At 43.6% G+C, this 17,484-nt stretch overlaps 2 protein-coding genes across 2 annotated transcripts in view; both read left to right on the top strand.

Moving 5' to 3' along the window:
- Positions 1-1,119: 1,119 nt before the first annotated feature.
- On the top strand, positions 1,120-7,890 carry LOC139309244 (zinc finger protein 737-like). The gene is given in 8 exon segments (XM_070933306.1): positions 1,120-2,173; positions 2,657-2,759; positions 2,886-2,926; positions 4,944-5,073; positions 6,219-7,347; positions 7,349-7,516; positions 7,518-7,640; positions 7,642-7,890. Coding segments are annotated over 8 exon segments (2,475 nt in total). The 5' UTR covers positions 1,120-1,483; the 3' UTR covers positions 7,733-7,890.
- A 6,597-nt stretch (positions 7,891-14,487) lies between these two features.
- LOC139311610 (zinc finger protein 253-like) overlaps positions 14,488-17,484 on the top strand; it is a 13,439-nt gene continuing 10,442 nt past the window's right edge. The window contains 4 exon segments of the mRNA XM_070936080.1: positions 14,488-14,628; positions 14,909-15,716; positions 16,344-16,443; positions 16,568-16,635. Coding sequence (XP_070792181.1) covers positions 14,946-15,716; positions 16,344-16,443; positions 16,568-16,635 — 939 coding nt within the window. The 5' untranslated portion in view covers positions 14,488-14,628; positions 14,909-14,945.

Here is a 17,484-nt window from a genome sequence, read left to right as displayed (position 1 = left end):
TAAGTAGATTTTTGTTCATATTTCCCCTCACGGATTTGACATTTATATTCCTTTTTTACTATTTGATTTCCTTCATTTAGCAGTTCCACTTTTTCTCCAGGTCACAAATGAGACACCATTTCCTTCTCTTCATTTCTCCACCAAGGAGCCTCGTTGTGAGGTAAAATTTCTCCAACAATCACCAGTTTGAGTTTTTTCTTTAATTTGGAACTGGTTTTCCTTCGGTATTTCTTTTTCTTCAGCATTATTTCCTTTGTCAGAAGCTGCCGTCTGGTCTTTTCAATTATTCTTAGGCACCTAGAGCTGAGAATTGGAAAAGGGCAGCTCTGCATATTGAACTAAAGAAATAAAAACCTATAGAAATCTCCATTTTCCTGACACGAAAATTTTCCCTCCCTCAGAAGGCGCCGCCACCTTTTTCTGACAGGCAACCAATGAGAAGTCTCTTTACTCTGCTACTCTGATGCCCATCATCCCTGCCCTCAGCGTCCCCTCAAGATGCGCTTCTCCTTCCCGCCCTTGCAGTGTCCCTGTCGCCTTGCGCAGAATCCTCCAGGGGGCGCACTCTGCTAAGAGAAGGGAACCCCAGGCGCTTCCCCATTGGTCGACTGGAGGGCGAACGTCACGGCTGGATTTGCAGAGGAGGCGTGGCATCGCAAACTCTTGCCGCTCTAGGACTCCGCACTCGCTCGTCTTAACCTTTGTGGCTCCGCAGAAGGCGGAGAGGCTGCGGGAGAATCCGGCGGGGGGAGATCCAGACGTGCCCCGGGTGAAAGGGGGGGGGCTCTTTCCGTGCTAACGGAGGCGGAGGAGGGAGAGACCCGCTCCCGGCCCTCCTCCGGGTTCAGCCACTGATCCCATGCTTCCCCCTCTCCATGCAGGGGGAAGCGGGGCTCCAGAGGAGCAGAAGAACCGGGGATGCTAGGAAGGCGGAGGGGATCCGGGGGTGCTTTCCCGCCCCGTGTCCGGTGAAGAGCCCGAGTGGGGGGTGAGGAGGGTCGGCCTTGCGGAGGCCCAGCAGGAGAAGAGAGAAGCCGGGGGAAGCAAGATTGGTGAATCTGCCTGCTGTCAGAGGGGAGATTCGAGTCTTCAAAGGCCACCCTGAAGAAGGGAATAGAATAGAATAAATTTTTTTTATTGGCCAAATGTGATTGGACACACAAGGAATTTGTCTTGGTGCATAGGCTCTCAGTGTACATAAAAGAAAGAGGGCATCTTCAACCAGGGTCATTTCCTGGCATTTCATTTAAGGCGAACTGAGCTTTCATGGTTTGTTCGCCTGTTTGGCAGGTGGTGTGAACCCTACTTGGAGGTAAATGTAGATCTAGGTTTTAAAAAGGAAGCCCTTTCCTGTAAGTAAAAATATTAAATATTTTAACAGAATATTAAACAGAATATTTTGTGACAGAACCCATCCTCTGAATGAAAAGACACCTCGATATCTAAAACATTCCTTGGAGTTAAGTCTATAGACAGTGACAGGATGGAGATGCAACTTTTAGCAAGTGAGACAAGTGAAAAAGGTCCTTCTGCTGTTCAGGATGGTAGCTGTGGGGAGACGCAACTTTTAGCAAGTGAGACAAGTGAAAAAGGTCCTTCTGCTGTTCAGGATGGAAGCTGTGGGGAGACGCAACTTTTAGCAAGTGAGACAACTGAAAAAGGTCCTTCTGCTGTTCAGGATGGAAGCCGTGGGGAGACGCAACTTTTAGCAAGTGAGACAACTGAAAAAGGTCCTTCTGCTGTTCAGGATGGAAGCTGTGGGGAGACGCAACTTTTAGCAAGTGAGACAACTGAAAAAGGTCCTTCTGCTGTTCAGGATGGAAGCTGTGGGGAGATCTCGACAAACACTGGGCAGGAGATCCTGGAGGAGGAAACCACCATCCATTCAGAAGTTCAGCCCTGCAACTTCAGGAGCGTCCAGGATGCTGAGGGTCCCCGAGGACTTTTTAGTCAACTCCATGAATTTTCTAGGCAATGGCTGAAAAGGGAAAATCACACCAAAGCCCAGATGCTGGACTTGGTTGTTCTGGAGCAGTTCTTAGCCCTTCTGCCCCCAGAGATGGAGAGCTGGGTGCGGGAGTGTGGAGCAGAGACAAGCTCCCAGGCGGTGGCCCTGGTGGAAGGCCTCCTCCTGAGCCAGGTGGAGGAGCAGAAGGAGCAGGTCGAGTTGCAGGTGAGACACTTTCATCTAGGGAGTTCAGAAGGGAATAAGAAATGTGTTTGAATTCTTCACCCCTCCTTCCCAGACTTTTTTGGCATTCATAATATATGGAGATGTCAGACTAAATCCATTATGCGTTGTAGATTTGAGGCTTCCTCCTGAGCCCGGCAAAGGAGGAGAAGGAGCAGGTTGAGTTTCAGGTGAGGGAACTTTTTCTTGGAAGTTCAGAAGGGATTTGGAAGAATGTGTTTGAATTCTTCATCCCTCCTTTCCAGATTTCTCTGGCATTCATAATATGTGGAAATGTCATACCAATTCTTGTAGGACATTGTACCATTATTCATTGTGGATTTGAAACAAATCTTTCCTTTCTTACCCAGTTACTGATGGATGTTTGGGGTTCTGACAATGTGTTCAGAGTACAAGAATGTAGTTGATATTGTATGATATCCATTAATTGTTCTTTTTTTAAAAAATCCTGCTTCATATTTTCAGTCCGATGTGGAGATCAGGGATCTTGAGGAAAGGAGGAATCCCCCTCCAGAGCTGTTTTTCTGGAGGTTCACTCAGGAAGATCCAAGTCAGGACACCTCAGGAGGTAATCAAAGGTCCTCACATTCCCCAGAGAAATCTCAGCTATCTCATATTCTCCATGTCTTCTCTTCCATAGAATACCGCCTCCTAATTTACTATTATGCGTTTTAAACTTCTGTATCCCCAACAGATCTTCGTAGTGGAGATGGAGTGGTTGGACCCGCAAATCAAGTAAGTATGGGAAATTAGTTTATTAGATTTGTATTCTCCCTTTCCTTCAGGAAGACCACTCTACTTCCATTTTTGTTCCTATTGGGCTGGGTTGTTTTTGTGTTCTTGAGCAATGTGGAAATGGGAATAGCATGATCAAGTTGCTCTCAGCTAGCTTAGCTTCCTCTGAAGACTGTTGTTGGGGCACAGAGGATTGTTATTTCCATTGTCAGATTCTGTTTAAGAAATGTTTTTTTTAAAAGACGATAATTCATTCTGATGTATTGTAACTGCTATGGGTTTATAATAACTAATTATTGAAAAACTCCTTCAATAAATATGAATAAACAGTGGCAGCAAGGGCTAAACATAGACCAGTTCTTTTTGTAACTTTTGACTGAATTGTACAAGGTTGATAAAAAATAATGAAATAATCACATTATGATTTTACCACTTTTATAAAGCTTTCTGTACAACTAGTGATAAGAAAAATCAGCCCATTACATTAAAAGAAAAGGCAGATAATTAAAATCCAGTGATGGTAGCAATATAGAATAGATTTGAAATGGTTCTGGAAGAGCATACAATCAAGGCACTTTTGGCCTGCAAAGTAATTTCTAATTTATTATTTATTTATCTATCTATCTATCTATCTATCTATCTATCTATCTATCTATCTATCTATCAGATTTCTATACCGCCCTTCTCCTTTCGGACTCAGGGCGGTGAACAGCCGAAGTAAAACATTTGTACATCCTCTGATTTGTACCTGGAATTGGAGGCCAAACTAGGTAGATTCACAAATGCTGAGAATTGCCCTTCCTAGGGCACAGCAGGGCCTCTTTAAAAGGAGCCGGAAACCTCCATCCAACAGGGATGAATTCGTCAGGGGTTAGACTGACTCACATACCACCTCCTGTGGGACCTGTTACCAGGTTAGTTATACAAGGGCATGGTGCAAAATACAGCCGTGTGGGGGATTATGGGAGTGACGGGGCGCTCCCACGTGACACCTCTCCTGCGCGAGCTGCATTGGCTTCCAGTGGACTTCCGGGTGCGCTTCAAGGTGTTGGTGACCACCTTTAAAGCTCTCCATGGTTTAGGGCCAGGGTACTTACGGGATCGCCTTCTGCCACGAATTGCCTCCCACCGGCCGGTTCGCTCCCACAGAGAGGGCCTCCTCAGGGTGCCGTCAGCCAGACAGTGTCAGCTGGCGACCCCCAGGGGGAGAGCCTTCTCTGTGGTGGCACCTACCCTCTGGAACGATCTACCTCCAGAGATACGAGTGATCTCAGACCTCCGGACTTATCGTCGGGCCCTAAAAACTTACTTTTTTCAGCTAGCCAGGCTGGCCTGATTCCATGTTGGTTTTAACGTTTGATATTGATTTTAATTGATATGTTTTAAATTATGGGCCAAATTCTATTTAATTAGTTTTAAATAATCATTTTAACTTTTGTGTACAAATGTTTTTATTTTGGCTGTTCACCGCCCTGAGTCCGAAAGGAGAAGGGCAGTATACAAATTTAATTATAATAATAATAATAATAATAATAATAATAATAATAATAATAATAATAATAATAATAATAATCATCTAATACACAGGTAATGATGCTTCCATTCTACAGGACCCTATCCACTTCCTCAGATCCAACAGAATCCAACCATTCCCAGATAACTAGGCGAGTCTATTCCCTGGGCATCTGCATAGGATTTGCACCATGTTTGCAATCCAATTGTGAGCGAATGAGCGAACTCTGAACAAAGAGTTGATAGGGAAACAGATAAAAGGTAGACCATAGGTCAATCAATATACAGTGGGTTAGTATTACTGAATGGCACTGGAAGTCCTGAAGAATAAATGAAGTTGATAAACATGGCTAAAATATTTCTTCAGGCAAAGGTTTTTGGCTTCATACCTTTTCTCAGCTAAACCTCGGAATCCTACCAAGCACAGCCATGTAAGTTAGCGCATATCTTTAATGGAGAAGATCTTGCAAATCGTTCTGGTCTTGTTCTTTTTTCCCATATTCAGGAAGGTCCCGTGTCCTTCAAGGAGGTGTCTGTGTATTTCTCTGAGGAGGAGTGGTCTCAGCTGGATCCTGACCAAAAAGCTCTGTATTGGGAAGTCATGCTGGAAAATCATAGGAACGTGGCCTCTCTGGGTAAGGGTTTGCTACCCTGCAGTCAGATTGCTTAGGAAGTCATTCTGTAGTCAGATGCCATCCGCTGTGCTGTGGGGCAATTATGCCGTTCCCCAAGATTGTGCACCTTATAGAAAAGTGCAAGGCAGCCTTTTTGAGTGGAAGCGATGATCCTAGGGCTCATGTTAATTCCCAGGCACCTACCTCAAGCCCAGCCTTGGCTCTACTGCTGAGGTCCACTGTTCAGAGTTGTCTGTATGGGGGAGCGATAGAGAATTGTTTATCTTTTGTTTCATATATGTGCGTGATGCCAGCTAAGTCAAGTTAAGCGTCTTGTAAACTTTTGACATGCTGAGTCCAAACTTTTTGCCATCTCTGTGCTAAATAGTGCCATTTTCCAATTGCAATCATGCTTTTGAGACTTAATAGAAAGACTCTTGGTTTCCCCCCCCCTGCAACCATATAATTTTGGTGGAAGAAAATGATTAATAAAGGGAAGATAGTTTGTATGGGAAGAAAAAGATGTTTCAAAATTTACTTAGTTATTACAGGTCTTTCCTGGAATTGGCATTCTCCAATAAATGTTCATTTTTCTCCTAATTCCTCCTTGGACATTTTGTTTCCCCTGATTCTTCCCTAACTCAAATCAGAATAATTCTAAATAAAAAGGATGTTTGCAATAGTGGCGATTAGTGGCGAAACAAGATGTTTTAGAACTTTTAATAGCTTTTATAGTTCATGCCCTTTATGTGAGTGTTAATTGATTAGCCCTTGGGCCATATCAAAGTGCAAAGTTCCAAAATTATTACTAAAATTTGATAAAAGCAATTTAAAATGGAATTGGATAAAATATGATTTAAAATGAAATTGGAATTGTAATAGAATACAATAATTTAAGATATTACATTTATATTTCGGTGTCACCCCTGCAATCTACCCCAATCAGTCCCACATATGTAGATCTCAACTGAACCATTTTGCTTAAGTACTGTGCTGTGTTAAATATTATTTAGTAATTATCATTTCTGTGCCATGCCACTGTAAGTGTGCAAATACGTAATATATTGGAATTTGACGAGAATTCAGAGGGAAATTCATAGTACTTCCTATAGTTCAATCTTTTCCCTAACTTTGATGTCATTTTCATTTTTTCATCTTTTTTAAAGGTGATGATGGGCAGGAGAATAAAGATTCCTATGAACTATTACAAGGGATAACTGCTGGAGAGAGAATGGAGACATCTGCAATTGGAATGGAAGTAGAAAGATATGAGAAAAACCAGTCTGACAATTGGAATCAGGAAAGCTCATCTTCCACTGATGCTCCGGTGCAAGACTTTGTGGTCCAACAAGGGAAAATAGAGGAATATATTGAGAAAAGTATGAAGCAAATTAAAGGCAAATTAGATACAAATGGACACTATCCAGACCAAACTAACGGAGAAGGTAACGTATTCAGAGACAATGGAAAAGATTACAACTGGACATTCACTCTTTCTCATGGAAATAGGTCCCTTACATCTCAAAAAAAGGCCCAAGCAGAAGAGAAGCAATCTAAAAATTGGGAACGTGGACAGACATTTAGAAAAGGCAGTCAACTTACTTCCCATAACTGGATCCACACAGGTGAGAAGCCATATAAATGCAGAGAGTGTGGCAAGTGCTTCAGAAAATACAGTAATCTTAGTTCTCATAAAAGGATCCACACAGAGCAGAATCCACATAAATGCATGGAGTGTGGGAAGACCTTTCCTTATCCCAGTAAACTTATTACACATGAAATAGTTCACAAAAAGGAGAAGCCGTATAACTGCAGAGAATGTGGTAAGAGCTTCAAGACAAGCAGATGTTTCACTTCCCATAAAAGAATCCATACGGGGGAAAAACCCTATCAATGCACGGAGTGTGGAAAGAACTTTAGGTTGAGGCAACAACTTACTTTACATAGCTGGATCCACACAGGGCAGAAGCCATATAAATGCAGAGAATGTGGAAAAACCTTTGCTTATCCCAGTAAACTTACTACACATGAAATAGTTCACAAAAAGGAGAAGCCATATAAATGCAAAGAGTGTGGTAAGAACTTCAAGGCAATCAGTTATCTTACTTCCCATAAAAGAATCCACACGGGGGAAAAACCCTATCAATGTATGGAGTGCGGAAAGAGCTTTAGGTCAAATCATCAACGTAGTTCCCATAACTGGATCCATACAGGGCAGAAGCCATATGCATGCGTGGAGTGTGGAAAGAACTTTGCTCGGAACAGTTCTCTTACATTACATAAAAGGATCCACACGAGAGAAGCCATATACATGCATGGAGTGTGGGAAGACTTTTGCTCGGAACAGTCAACTTACTTCCCATAAGATGAACCACACAGGAGAGAAACCAGATAAACGCACAGACTGTAGAATGGATTTCTGTGAAAATGCATTGCTTATAAAACATAAAAGGACCCACACGGGGAAAGCCATATAAATGCATGGAGCGTGAAAAGAGCTTTGCTTGGAACCATCAATTTAATCGCCAAAGCAGAATCCACACAGGGGAGAAACCATTTAAATGTATGGAGTCTGAAAAGAGTTTTACTTTGGAACCATCAACTTAGTCGCCATAACAGAATCCACACAGGAGAAACCATACAAATGCATGGCATGTTGAAAAGGCTTTACTGCAAATGATGATCTTACTTTACACAAGAAGATCCAGAAATTCCAAAGTAGATGAATATTGATTACATCATTGCAGGTCATAATTTTGATATGAGCTGAAATTCTCTTTGGGGGGGTGGGGAGTGCCTTTAGTTTGAACAGATGTTAAATAAATGGTTGTAAATTGAGCAGAATCTGTACTTCAAAAAATTACTACAGTGATCTGTCCCCGTCCACACACACACACAAACACAGCCAGCCGAGGGTTAAGAAAGTACTTGGCACACACACAGGTCGTTATCTCAAACTTGGCAGCAATATAATCACCATCTGCCAAGAGCTTTTACTGCAACAGATAACATAAAATTACATACGCATTGCAAATAGTCCAGCAAAACAATATCCCTTTCGGCAGCTTCAGATGTTGTTCAAGTGACTAGCCAAAGTTAGTTTTTGTTCGTCACGGAGTTTTACCAGCCACCACCCTCTCTTATATAGTCTCTGGGGTGTGGTCCAGTGACTCAGTTCTAATCCCTAGCACGCCTCCTTAACTGCTGCAACCGTTTATCACGCCTTCGTTGGCGTGCATCCAGGAATGACGGCTCTCCTTCGCTCTCATCTGAGACACCTGGCTCCTGGCTAATCTCCTCTCCCTCGGCCGGCACCTGAGACAGTGCCAGAGGGGAGGGGCCTGGAGAGGGAGGCCTGGCTGACTCCTCTTCCTCATGTTCGGAGCTTTCTTCCTCCGATGAGATAGGCTCAGAGGGCAGGGCCACAACACTCAGTTGCTTTTAACCAAACACACAGAAAGAACAGGAGCTGAATCTGGAATGTGAATATGTGTGTGTGTGTGTGTATGGACACACATACATATATATGTACAGTGCATTCAGAAAGTATTCAGATCCCCTTCACTTTTGCCAATTTTGTTATGCTGCAGCCTGATTTTATAGTTGTAATTCATTTTTAAAAAAATTAATCTACATTCAGTGTCTCCTTCATGGATTACTGCCTTGTCGTGGCGAAGGAGCTTGCGTAGCTCAACGAAGCTATGAGCTGTGCCGTGCAGGGCACCCAAGACGGACAGCAGAGAGCTCTGACAAAATGTGGTCCACTGGAGAAGGAAATGGCAACCCACTCCAGTATCTTTTGCCATGAAAACCCCATGGACAGTACCAAAAGGCAAAAAGATATGATGCTGGAAGATAAGCCCCTCACGTCGGAATGAACGCACTGTGTATGTCTGTGTATAAAATCAAACTTGTAGAAGTACGCAACCTTTTTCAGTCAAAGGCCTCTCGGTACTCATTAATCAGCACTTACAAAGTCTTGAGGTAAAAGAAAGGCACACGTTATAGACAATGGATTGATCATTGTTAATGTCCATTTTATTTATTTATTTATTGGTTTGATTTATATACCACCCTTCTCCTGAGACTCAGGGTGGCTTACAATGCGTTAAGCAATAGCCTTCATACTTTTGTATATACCTGCTTAGTAGGGCTTTTGCCCCCCCCCAAGCGGTGTTCTTTTTTATTCAAAGTCAGCTTATTACCCCCACAATCCGGGTCCTCATTTTACCTACCTCAAAAGGATGGAAGGCTGAGTCGACCTTGAGCCTGGTGAGATTTGAACTTGCAGTAATTGCAGGCAGCTGGTGCTACTTAACAGCACTTTAGTCTGCTGCGCCACCAAGGCTCATTTTTTTCCCCCCATACCAATTTTTTCAATGGAAAGGGACAACTCACCACAGCCAAGTTGCTGCAGGACAACTTGCCACGGAACAATTCAACAATTAAATTATTTAAAAGAATTAAAAAATGATCATTTTTGTCGTTCACATTTCATTTTGTTCCCCCTTTAGCATCTTTTCTTTAATGAGTCTATTCCACCATTTCTTCGATATTAGTATAACTCGTGTCCCAGGGCAAGTTGTCCGGTGGCGAATTGTCTATGACAAGTCCTGCAACAAGTTGGCTGTGGCAAGTTGTCCCAGACCCTCCTTTCAAGGGTCTGGGACATGGGTCTTGTAATTTCAAGTATGTTATTCTTAAGTTTACAGTCAGTGGAGAAGCAGCAGCTTTGGTATCCAATCAATGACTCTCAATCTCATCATTTTGCCATCTTTAGAAACCCAGAGGCAAGAATTTGAGAAGGGGCAACTGCCTATGTTGAACTAAAGACAGAAAAACCCAAGAGAAATCGTCATTTTCCTGACTGGAATTTTTTTCCCCGTCAGGCGACACTGCCATCTTTGTCTGACAGGTAACCTGTGTGAGAGATTTTTTTCCCTCCTATTCCCATGCCTCATCCCTGTCCTCCCCCTCTCCTCAAGGTGCGCGTGCTTCTCTTTCCTGCCTTTTCAAGGTCTGCCAATTTGCGCGGGCTCCTCCAGGGGGCGGCCTCGGCCATGAGAATAGAACGCACAGACGCTTTCCCATTGGCCCGCTGGAGCACGAATGTCACAGCTGGCTTTCCAGAGGAGGCATAACGTCACAAGCGCTTGCGGCTTTAGGGCGCTGCACTTGCTCTCCTTAACCCCTGGGGCTCCGCAGGAGGAAGAGGCTGTGGGAAAGTCTGGCGGGGGAGATCCAGATGTGCCCCGGGTGAGGGGTGGGCTCTTTTTGGGGAAAGGGAGGCGGAGGAAGGAGAGACCCGCGCCCAGTTCTCCAGCTTCAACCCCGGATCCCATGCTCCCCAGCTGCCCCCTCCATGCAGGGGGCAGAGGAGCTTCAGAGTAGGAGAAGAACAACCGGGGGATCCCAGAAAGGTGGCGGGGCTGGGGGTCCCTTCCTGGGAATCTGGAGGTCCCTTCCTGGAAGAGCCCGAGTAGGGGGAGAGGAGAGTCCAGCAGGAGAGGCTGGGCGAGGAGGCAGGATTTGCACCAGGGCTGCATCCTCCGCAGTCCAGACTGTCTCCAGAGGAGGAGAGAAGCAGGATAGCATCCCAAGGAGAACCTATCCGATCAATGCCACTGAGATCCCATATCATCTCATGTAAACACCGCCACACACACACAAATAGGGATGAATGCTGCTCAGTGGTTGAACTGTTGCTTTCCAATTCTGAGAATTATTCTTATTTGTTTGTTTTCCAGCTCAGATACACAAACTAGATATGACTTTTGCAAACAGACAAAAATCATTGCTTGGACAAAGAGGACTCAATGGCTTGCTGTGGGTGGTCCTGTTTCGGGTTAGGCCGGTTGTGTCAACCTTTTTAGGAGGTGAATGTTAAGTCTAATTTTTAAACAGGAAAACAAGTAACAAGTTATGGAAAATACTCCAAAATGTATGGTCACTCATGCCCTTGTCACCTCCCGGCTGGACTATTGTAATGCTCTCTACATGGGGCTCCCCTTGAAGAGCACTCGGAGGCTCCAACTGGTCCAGAATGCGGCCGCGCGGGTGGTTATGGGTGCAATTCGTTGCGCCCACGTGACACCCCTCCTGCGTGAGCTGCACTGGCTCCCAGTGGTCTTCAGGGTGCGATTCAAGGTGTTGGTTACCACCTTTAAAGCGCTCCATGGCATAGGACCCGGGTACCTTCGAGACCGACTTCTGCCACCAATAGCCTCCCACCGACCAGTCCGCTCCCACAGAGAGGGTCTCCTCAGGGTGCCATCGGCCAAGTTATGTCGGCTGGCGACACCCAGGGGGAGGGCCTTCTCTGTGGGAGCCCCAGCCCTGTGGAATGAACTGCCCCCGGAAATACGTAAGATCTCCGACCTCCGGGTGTTTCGCTGCGCACTGAAGACTCTGTTGTTCCGCCAGGCCGGGCTATTAACATAACGATTTTAAATTGGGATATTTTAAATTTCTGGGATTTTAATTGGAGCCTAATTATTTAATGATTTTAAATTTTAATTGTTGTTTTGTTCTGTGTTTTTAAATAGGCTGTACACCGCCCTGAGTCCTTCGGGAGAAGGGCGGTATATAAATAAAATTATTATTATTATTATTATTATTATTATTATTATTATTATTATTATTGTTGTTGTTGTTATTGTTATTGTTATTGTTGTTGTTGTTGTTATTATTATTATTATTATTATTATTATTATTATTATTATTATTATTATTTATTGTGCGTTCCAACTCAGTCCCATTGTCAGGTTTCGATGCTATCTCAAAATAAATGAATTTCCAAACTGCCGATCTTTAAGGAAATTTTCTTTTTATTCGAGCACAGCAATCTCATCCTGACTCTTTTCGCGGTCAGTACTGACCTTTGCCCCCCAATCCCTCCCTTTCTGATCCCCAATTCTCTGCTTCTCATTGGCTATCTTCCAAGTCATTTTCCTGATTCCTTCTTTGTCAGATCACAGGAATGTCTCTCCCCCTCCCCGTCTCCGAGGAGACAGATCTTCAAAGGGATTTAGCAGGCAAAAGTTCAGGCTTCTCCTCCCTTTATTTATATGTCAGTGCTGGGACGCACTGGGACCTCAACACACACACACACAAGGAGGACCTATGCCACTGAAATCCCTGACTATCTCAAAAAATGTACCTCTCTCCCCCACTCCATAGGGATGAATGCTGCTCAGTGGTTGAACTGTCCACTTTGTAATTCTGGGAATTTTTAAAATTTTGTTTGCTTCCAATCTCTCTCTCTCTCTCTCTCTCTCTCTCTCTCTCTCTCTCTCTCTCTCTCTCTCTCTCTTCTTTTCTTTTCTTTCTCTTTTCTTACTGGGAGATACAGAATCTTTAATATCCTCGTTGGATAAATACACAACCCAAACTCAGGGGCTGCCACAAAGAAGAGGGAGTCAAACTATTCTCCAAAGCACCTGAGGGTAGGACAAGAAGCAATGGGTGAAAACTAATCAAGGAGAGAAGCAACTTAGAACTAAGGAGAAATTTCCTGACATTTAGGACAATTAATCAGTGGAACAACTTGCCTCCAGAAGTTGTGAATGCTCCAACACTGGACGTTTTTAAGAAGATGTTGGATAACCATTTGTCTGAACTAGAGCCTTGGTGGTGCAGCAGACTGAAGTGCTGTTAAGTAACACCAGCTGCCTGTAATTACTGCAAGTTCAAATCTCACCAGGCTCAAGGTGAGACTCAGCCTTCCATACTTTTGAGGTAGGTAAAATGAGGACCCGGATTGTGGGGGCAATAAGCTGACTTTGTATAAAAAAAGAACACCGCTTAGGGGGGCCCGAAAGCCCTACTAAGCAGGTATATACAAAGGTATGAAGGCTATTGCTTAACACATTGTAAGCCACCCTGAGTCTCCGGAGAAGGGTGGCATATAAATCGAATCAATCAATCAATCAATCAATCAATCAATCAATCAATCAATAAGTGGTGTAGGGTTTCCTGCCTGGGCAGGGAGTTGGACTAGAAGACTTCCAAAGTGATAAATTATACTTACTGTTTTCATGTATTCAAATTATGTTGTTTATACTTTTACCTGTTATCTTATATATGCTTGACAAATAAAATAAAAAAATAAATAAATAAAAAATAAAATAAAATAAATAAATAAAATAATAAAAAATGAAGTAAAATAAAATAAAAAAATAATAATAAAATAAAATAAATAAATAAAAATAATAAATAAATAAATGTAAAATAAAATAAATAAATAAAATAAAATAATAAAAAAATAAATGAAGTAAAATAAAATAATAAAATAAAATAAAATAAATAAAAATAAAAATAAAAAAATAAATGTAAATTAAATTGAAATAAAATAATAAAATAAAATAAATAAAAAAAAGTAAAATAAAAAAATAAAAAAATAAATGTAAATTTATTTAAAAATAAATGTAAATAAAAATATAAATTTATTTATTTATATAACGCATTGTAAGGCGCCCTGAGTCTCCGGAGAAGGGCAGCATATAAATCAAATAATTAAAAAATTAAAAATTAAAAATTAAATTAAAATAATAAAATAAAATAAAATAAAATAAAATAAAATAAACTACTGCCATAAGCACCTCCTGCGTTGCACACAAGACTCCACCAGGGAACATCCTGCGCTTCCCCCATCGGGCCACTAGGGGGAGAAGGTGCCTTTGCAAGAGGAGGGGGGGGGAAGGAAATGACATCAGCGAGCCTTGCCTCTCTAGGACGCCGCGCTCGCTCGCCTTAATCCAGGAGGCTTGCGGGAGAGTCTGGCGGGTGGGTGGGGATCCAGACGTTCCCTGGGTGAGGGTTGGCCGGGGAGGGGGGGGCGCGGCTCTTCCCGTGCAAAAGGAGGCGGAGGAGGGAGAGACCCGCGCCCGGTCTTTCTCTGGCTGCAACCCCAGGTCCCATGCTCCCCAGCCGCCCTCTCCATAATGCAGGGCAGAGCAGCAGAACCGGGGATCCCAGGAAGGCGGAGGGGATCTGGGGGGGATCCCTTCCCAGAAGAGGGGGAGGGGGAGAGAGGAGGATCGGCCTTGCAGAAGCCCAGCAAGGAGAGGAGAGAAGCAGGGCGAGGAGGCGGCGCAGGATTCGCACCAGGGACCGCATCCTCCGCAGTCTTGCCTTAGGAGGGGGTGGGGTAGGGGGAGAGAATAAGCAGGGCAGCATCTCCAGCTGCCTCCTTCCTAGCCCTGCTTGGGAGGAATCCTTACAGCCCTTTGGCTGACCCATTTGGGCTCCAGACAGGTTGTGTGAACCTGCCTGGGTGTCAGAGGGAGACTCCAAAACATGGTTCTCCAACCTTGGCAACTTTTAAGACTTGTGGACTTCAACTCCCAAGAGTTCCTCAGCCAGCTTTGCTGGCTGAGGAACTCTGGGAGTTGAAGTCCACAAGTCTTAAAAGTTGCCAAGGTTGGAGACCCCTGTTCCAAAGGACACCATGGAAAACACAACAGGGCATCCTAAACCAGGATCATTTCCTGGCGTTGCATTCCATGCGAACGGATCTTCCATGGTTTGTTCACTTGTTTTGGGTTAGGCCGGATCGTGCAAACCCCTTACTAGGAGGTGAATGTTAAGTCTAATTTTTTAAGAAGTTATGGGGAAATACTCCAAAATGCATTTCTTGGATGTTCCAACTCGGCCCCGTTATTCTTCACCTTGACACACACAAGGAGACTCTATCTGATCGATGCCACTGAAAATCCCTGACCATCTCAAAAAAAAAAAAAAAAAAAAAAGCCTCTCCCACACACCCCAAAATAGAGGGATGAAGGCTTGCTCGACGGGTTGGACTGCCGCTATCTAATTCCGAGAAATTTCTTTCTTTCTTTGTTTTCCGTCTCAGATACACCAGCTGGAAGCCATTGGTATGATTGTCGCGAATGGACAAAGATCATGGCTTGGACAAAGAGGGCTCGGTGGCTTGCTGTGGTCGGTCCTTCGGGAATAGAGACGATCTTATGAATGAAAAGGCATTTGGAGGGCCACAAGGTTGTTTGGACCCGTTTGGAGTTGTCACACGGGACCGAGAGAGAATGGAGACACAACTTTTAGCAAGTGAGACAACTGAAAAAGGTCCTTCCGCTGTTCAGGATGGAAGCTGTGGGGAGACGCAACTTTTAGCAAGTGAGACAACTGAAAAAGGTCCTTCTGCTGTTCAGGATGGAAGCTGTGGGGAGACGCAACTTTTAGCCAGTGAGACAACTGAAAAAGGTCCTTCTGCTGTTCAGGATGGAAGCTGTGGGGAGACGCAACTTTTAGCAAGTGAGACAAGTGAAAAAGGTCCTTCTGCTATTCAGGATGGAAGCTGTGAGGAGATCTCGGCAAGCACTGAGCAGGAGATCCTGGAGGAAACCACCATCCATTCCGAAGTTCAGCCCCGCAACTTCAGAAGCGTCCAGGAGGCCGAGGATCCCCGAGGACTTTTTAGTCAACTCCATGAATTTTCTAGGCAATGGCTGAAAAGGGAAAATCACACCAAAGCTCAGATGCTGGACTTGGTTGTTCTGGAGCAGTTCTTAGCCCTTCTGCCCCCAGAGATGGAGAGCTGGGTGCGGGAGTGTGGAGCAGAGACAAGCTCCCAGGCGGTGGCCCTGGTGGAAGGCCTCCTCCTGAGCCAGGTGGAGGAGCAGAAGGAGCAGGTTGAGTCGCAGGTGAGTCTTTCATTTAGGCGGTCCAAAAGGGAATAAAGAATGTTTTTGAATTCTTTATCCCTGCTTCCCATATTTCTCTGGCACTCGTGCTATATGGAGATGTCATACTAAAGCATAGAACATAGAATACCAGAGTTGGAAGGGATCTTGTTGCTCACCCAAATAGGAGACCATACACAATTTTTGACAGATGGCAGTCTCTTGAAAGCTAATGATGAAGCTCCCACAACTTCCGAAGGCAACTTATATTCCATGGGTTGGTTGTTCTCACTTGTCAGAAAATTTCTCCTTATTTCTAGGTTGAATCTCTCCTTTATAAGTTTCCATCCATTATTCCTTGTCGGACCTTTGGAAAATAGCTTGACCTCCTCCTCTCTGTGGCAGCCCCTCAAATATTGGAACACTGCTATCCTGTCTCCCCTGGTCCTTCTATTCACTAGACTAGCCATGCCCAGTTCCTGCAACCATTCTGTTATGCCTTTCTAGATTTGTGGCAGCCATTCCTTTCTTCTTTCCAGCCTCACTGATGGATAGTGGGATCTTTGAGGTTGTTTTCAGTGAACAATAATCCACTTTGTGTTGTATGATGTTCATTAATTCTGCTTCTTTTTTCCTATTGCAACACAGTCCTTCAGTATGGATATCACAGATCCTGATGGAAATCCTTCACAGGACCTGTTTTTCAGGATGGCATCTCAGGAAGATCCAACTCAGGATACCTCAGAAGGTAATCAAAAGTCCTCCTATTTTCTAGAGAGATCCCAGCTCAGTTATCTTCTCCCCAGTCTTCATTAGAATATCTCCTCTGATTATGCTAATTATGCATTATAAAATTCTTCTTTCCCTCACAGAGAAACATAGAATGAATTTTTCTGATCTTTATGATGAAGATGAAAGTGTGGTTGGACCTCCAAATCAAGTAAGAAAGAGAAATACATTTATTCAGATTTGTATACTCTCTTTCCTTTAGGAAGTGAAGCTCATGTACAGAGCAGTCTCCCCTTCTGTTTTCCACTCTTGTTTGGGCTTGGTTATTTCATGTTTTTGAGCAATGTGGAAAGGGGAATAATAGGTTCAAGTTTCTCTCAGCCAGCTTAGTTTCACCTAAAGACTGTTGTTGGGACACAATGGTTAGTCATTTCCACCCTCAGATTCTGTGTATGCTATGTTTTTTTAAGCCAGTAATTAACTCGTTCTCTTGGATATTCTTATGAGTTTACAATGAGTAAACTCCTTCAAGAAGTGGGAATAAACACCTCAATGGCAGCAATTGTTAAACAAGAGACCAGTTCTTTTGGTCATTGTTGACATAGAATTGTGCAAGGCTGATAAAAAGTTAAATACGTCGGTACATTACTCTTTTATAAGGCATTCTTCACAATCATTGATAAGAAAAATAAGTTTTTTGTATTAAAGAACAAGGCAGGCAATGAGAATGGAGAACTGTTAGTAAAAATGGTTCTGAAAGTACATGTAATCAAGGCACTTTTGGTCTTCAAAATAATTTGCAATCCTCTGATTTGTCCCTGATTTTACGTAAGCTAAGTTGTTCTACAGCCCTGGTTCTGTGAAATCTCATTCACAAGTTTCTGGGCCTTTTTTCTGCTGACAAACAGCAACTCTGTGTTGCTCTCTGGGAGTTGCTGTTTGTCAGCAGAAAAAAGGCCCAGAAACTTGTAAGCTCCCACCCAATCAGTTCACACCCCGACTGGCAGTTAAAAGGAAGAAACAGCTGTGATCACACACATTGCTCCTAGAAGCACGAAGC

This window comes from Pituophis catenifer, unplaced genomic scaffold (assembly GCF_029215685.1).
Source record: "Pituophis catenifer annectens isolate HBS135680 unplaced genomic scaffold, rPitCat1.0.hap2 SCAF_2, whole genome shotgun sequence".
Taxonomy (NCBI): Eukaryota; Metazoa; Chordata; class Lepidosauria; order Squamata; family Colubridae; genus Pituophis; species Pituophis catenifer.
The sequence above is the reverse complement of the archived record's forward strand: the minus strand, read 5'-3'. Positions and strand labels throughout refer to the sequence as shown.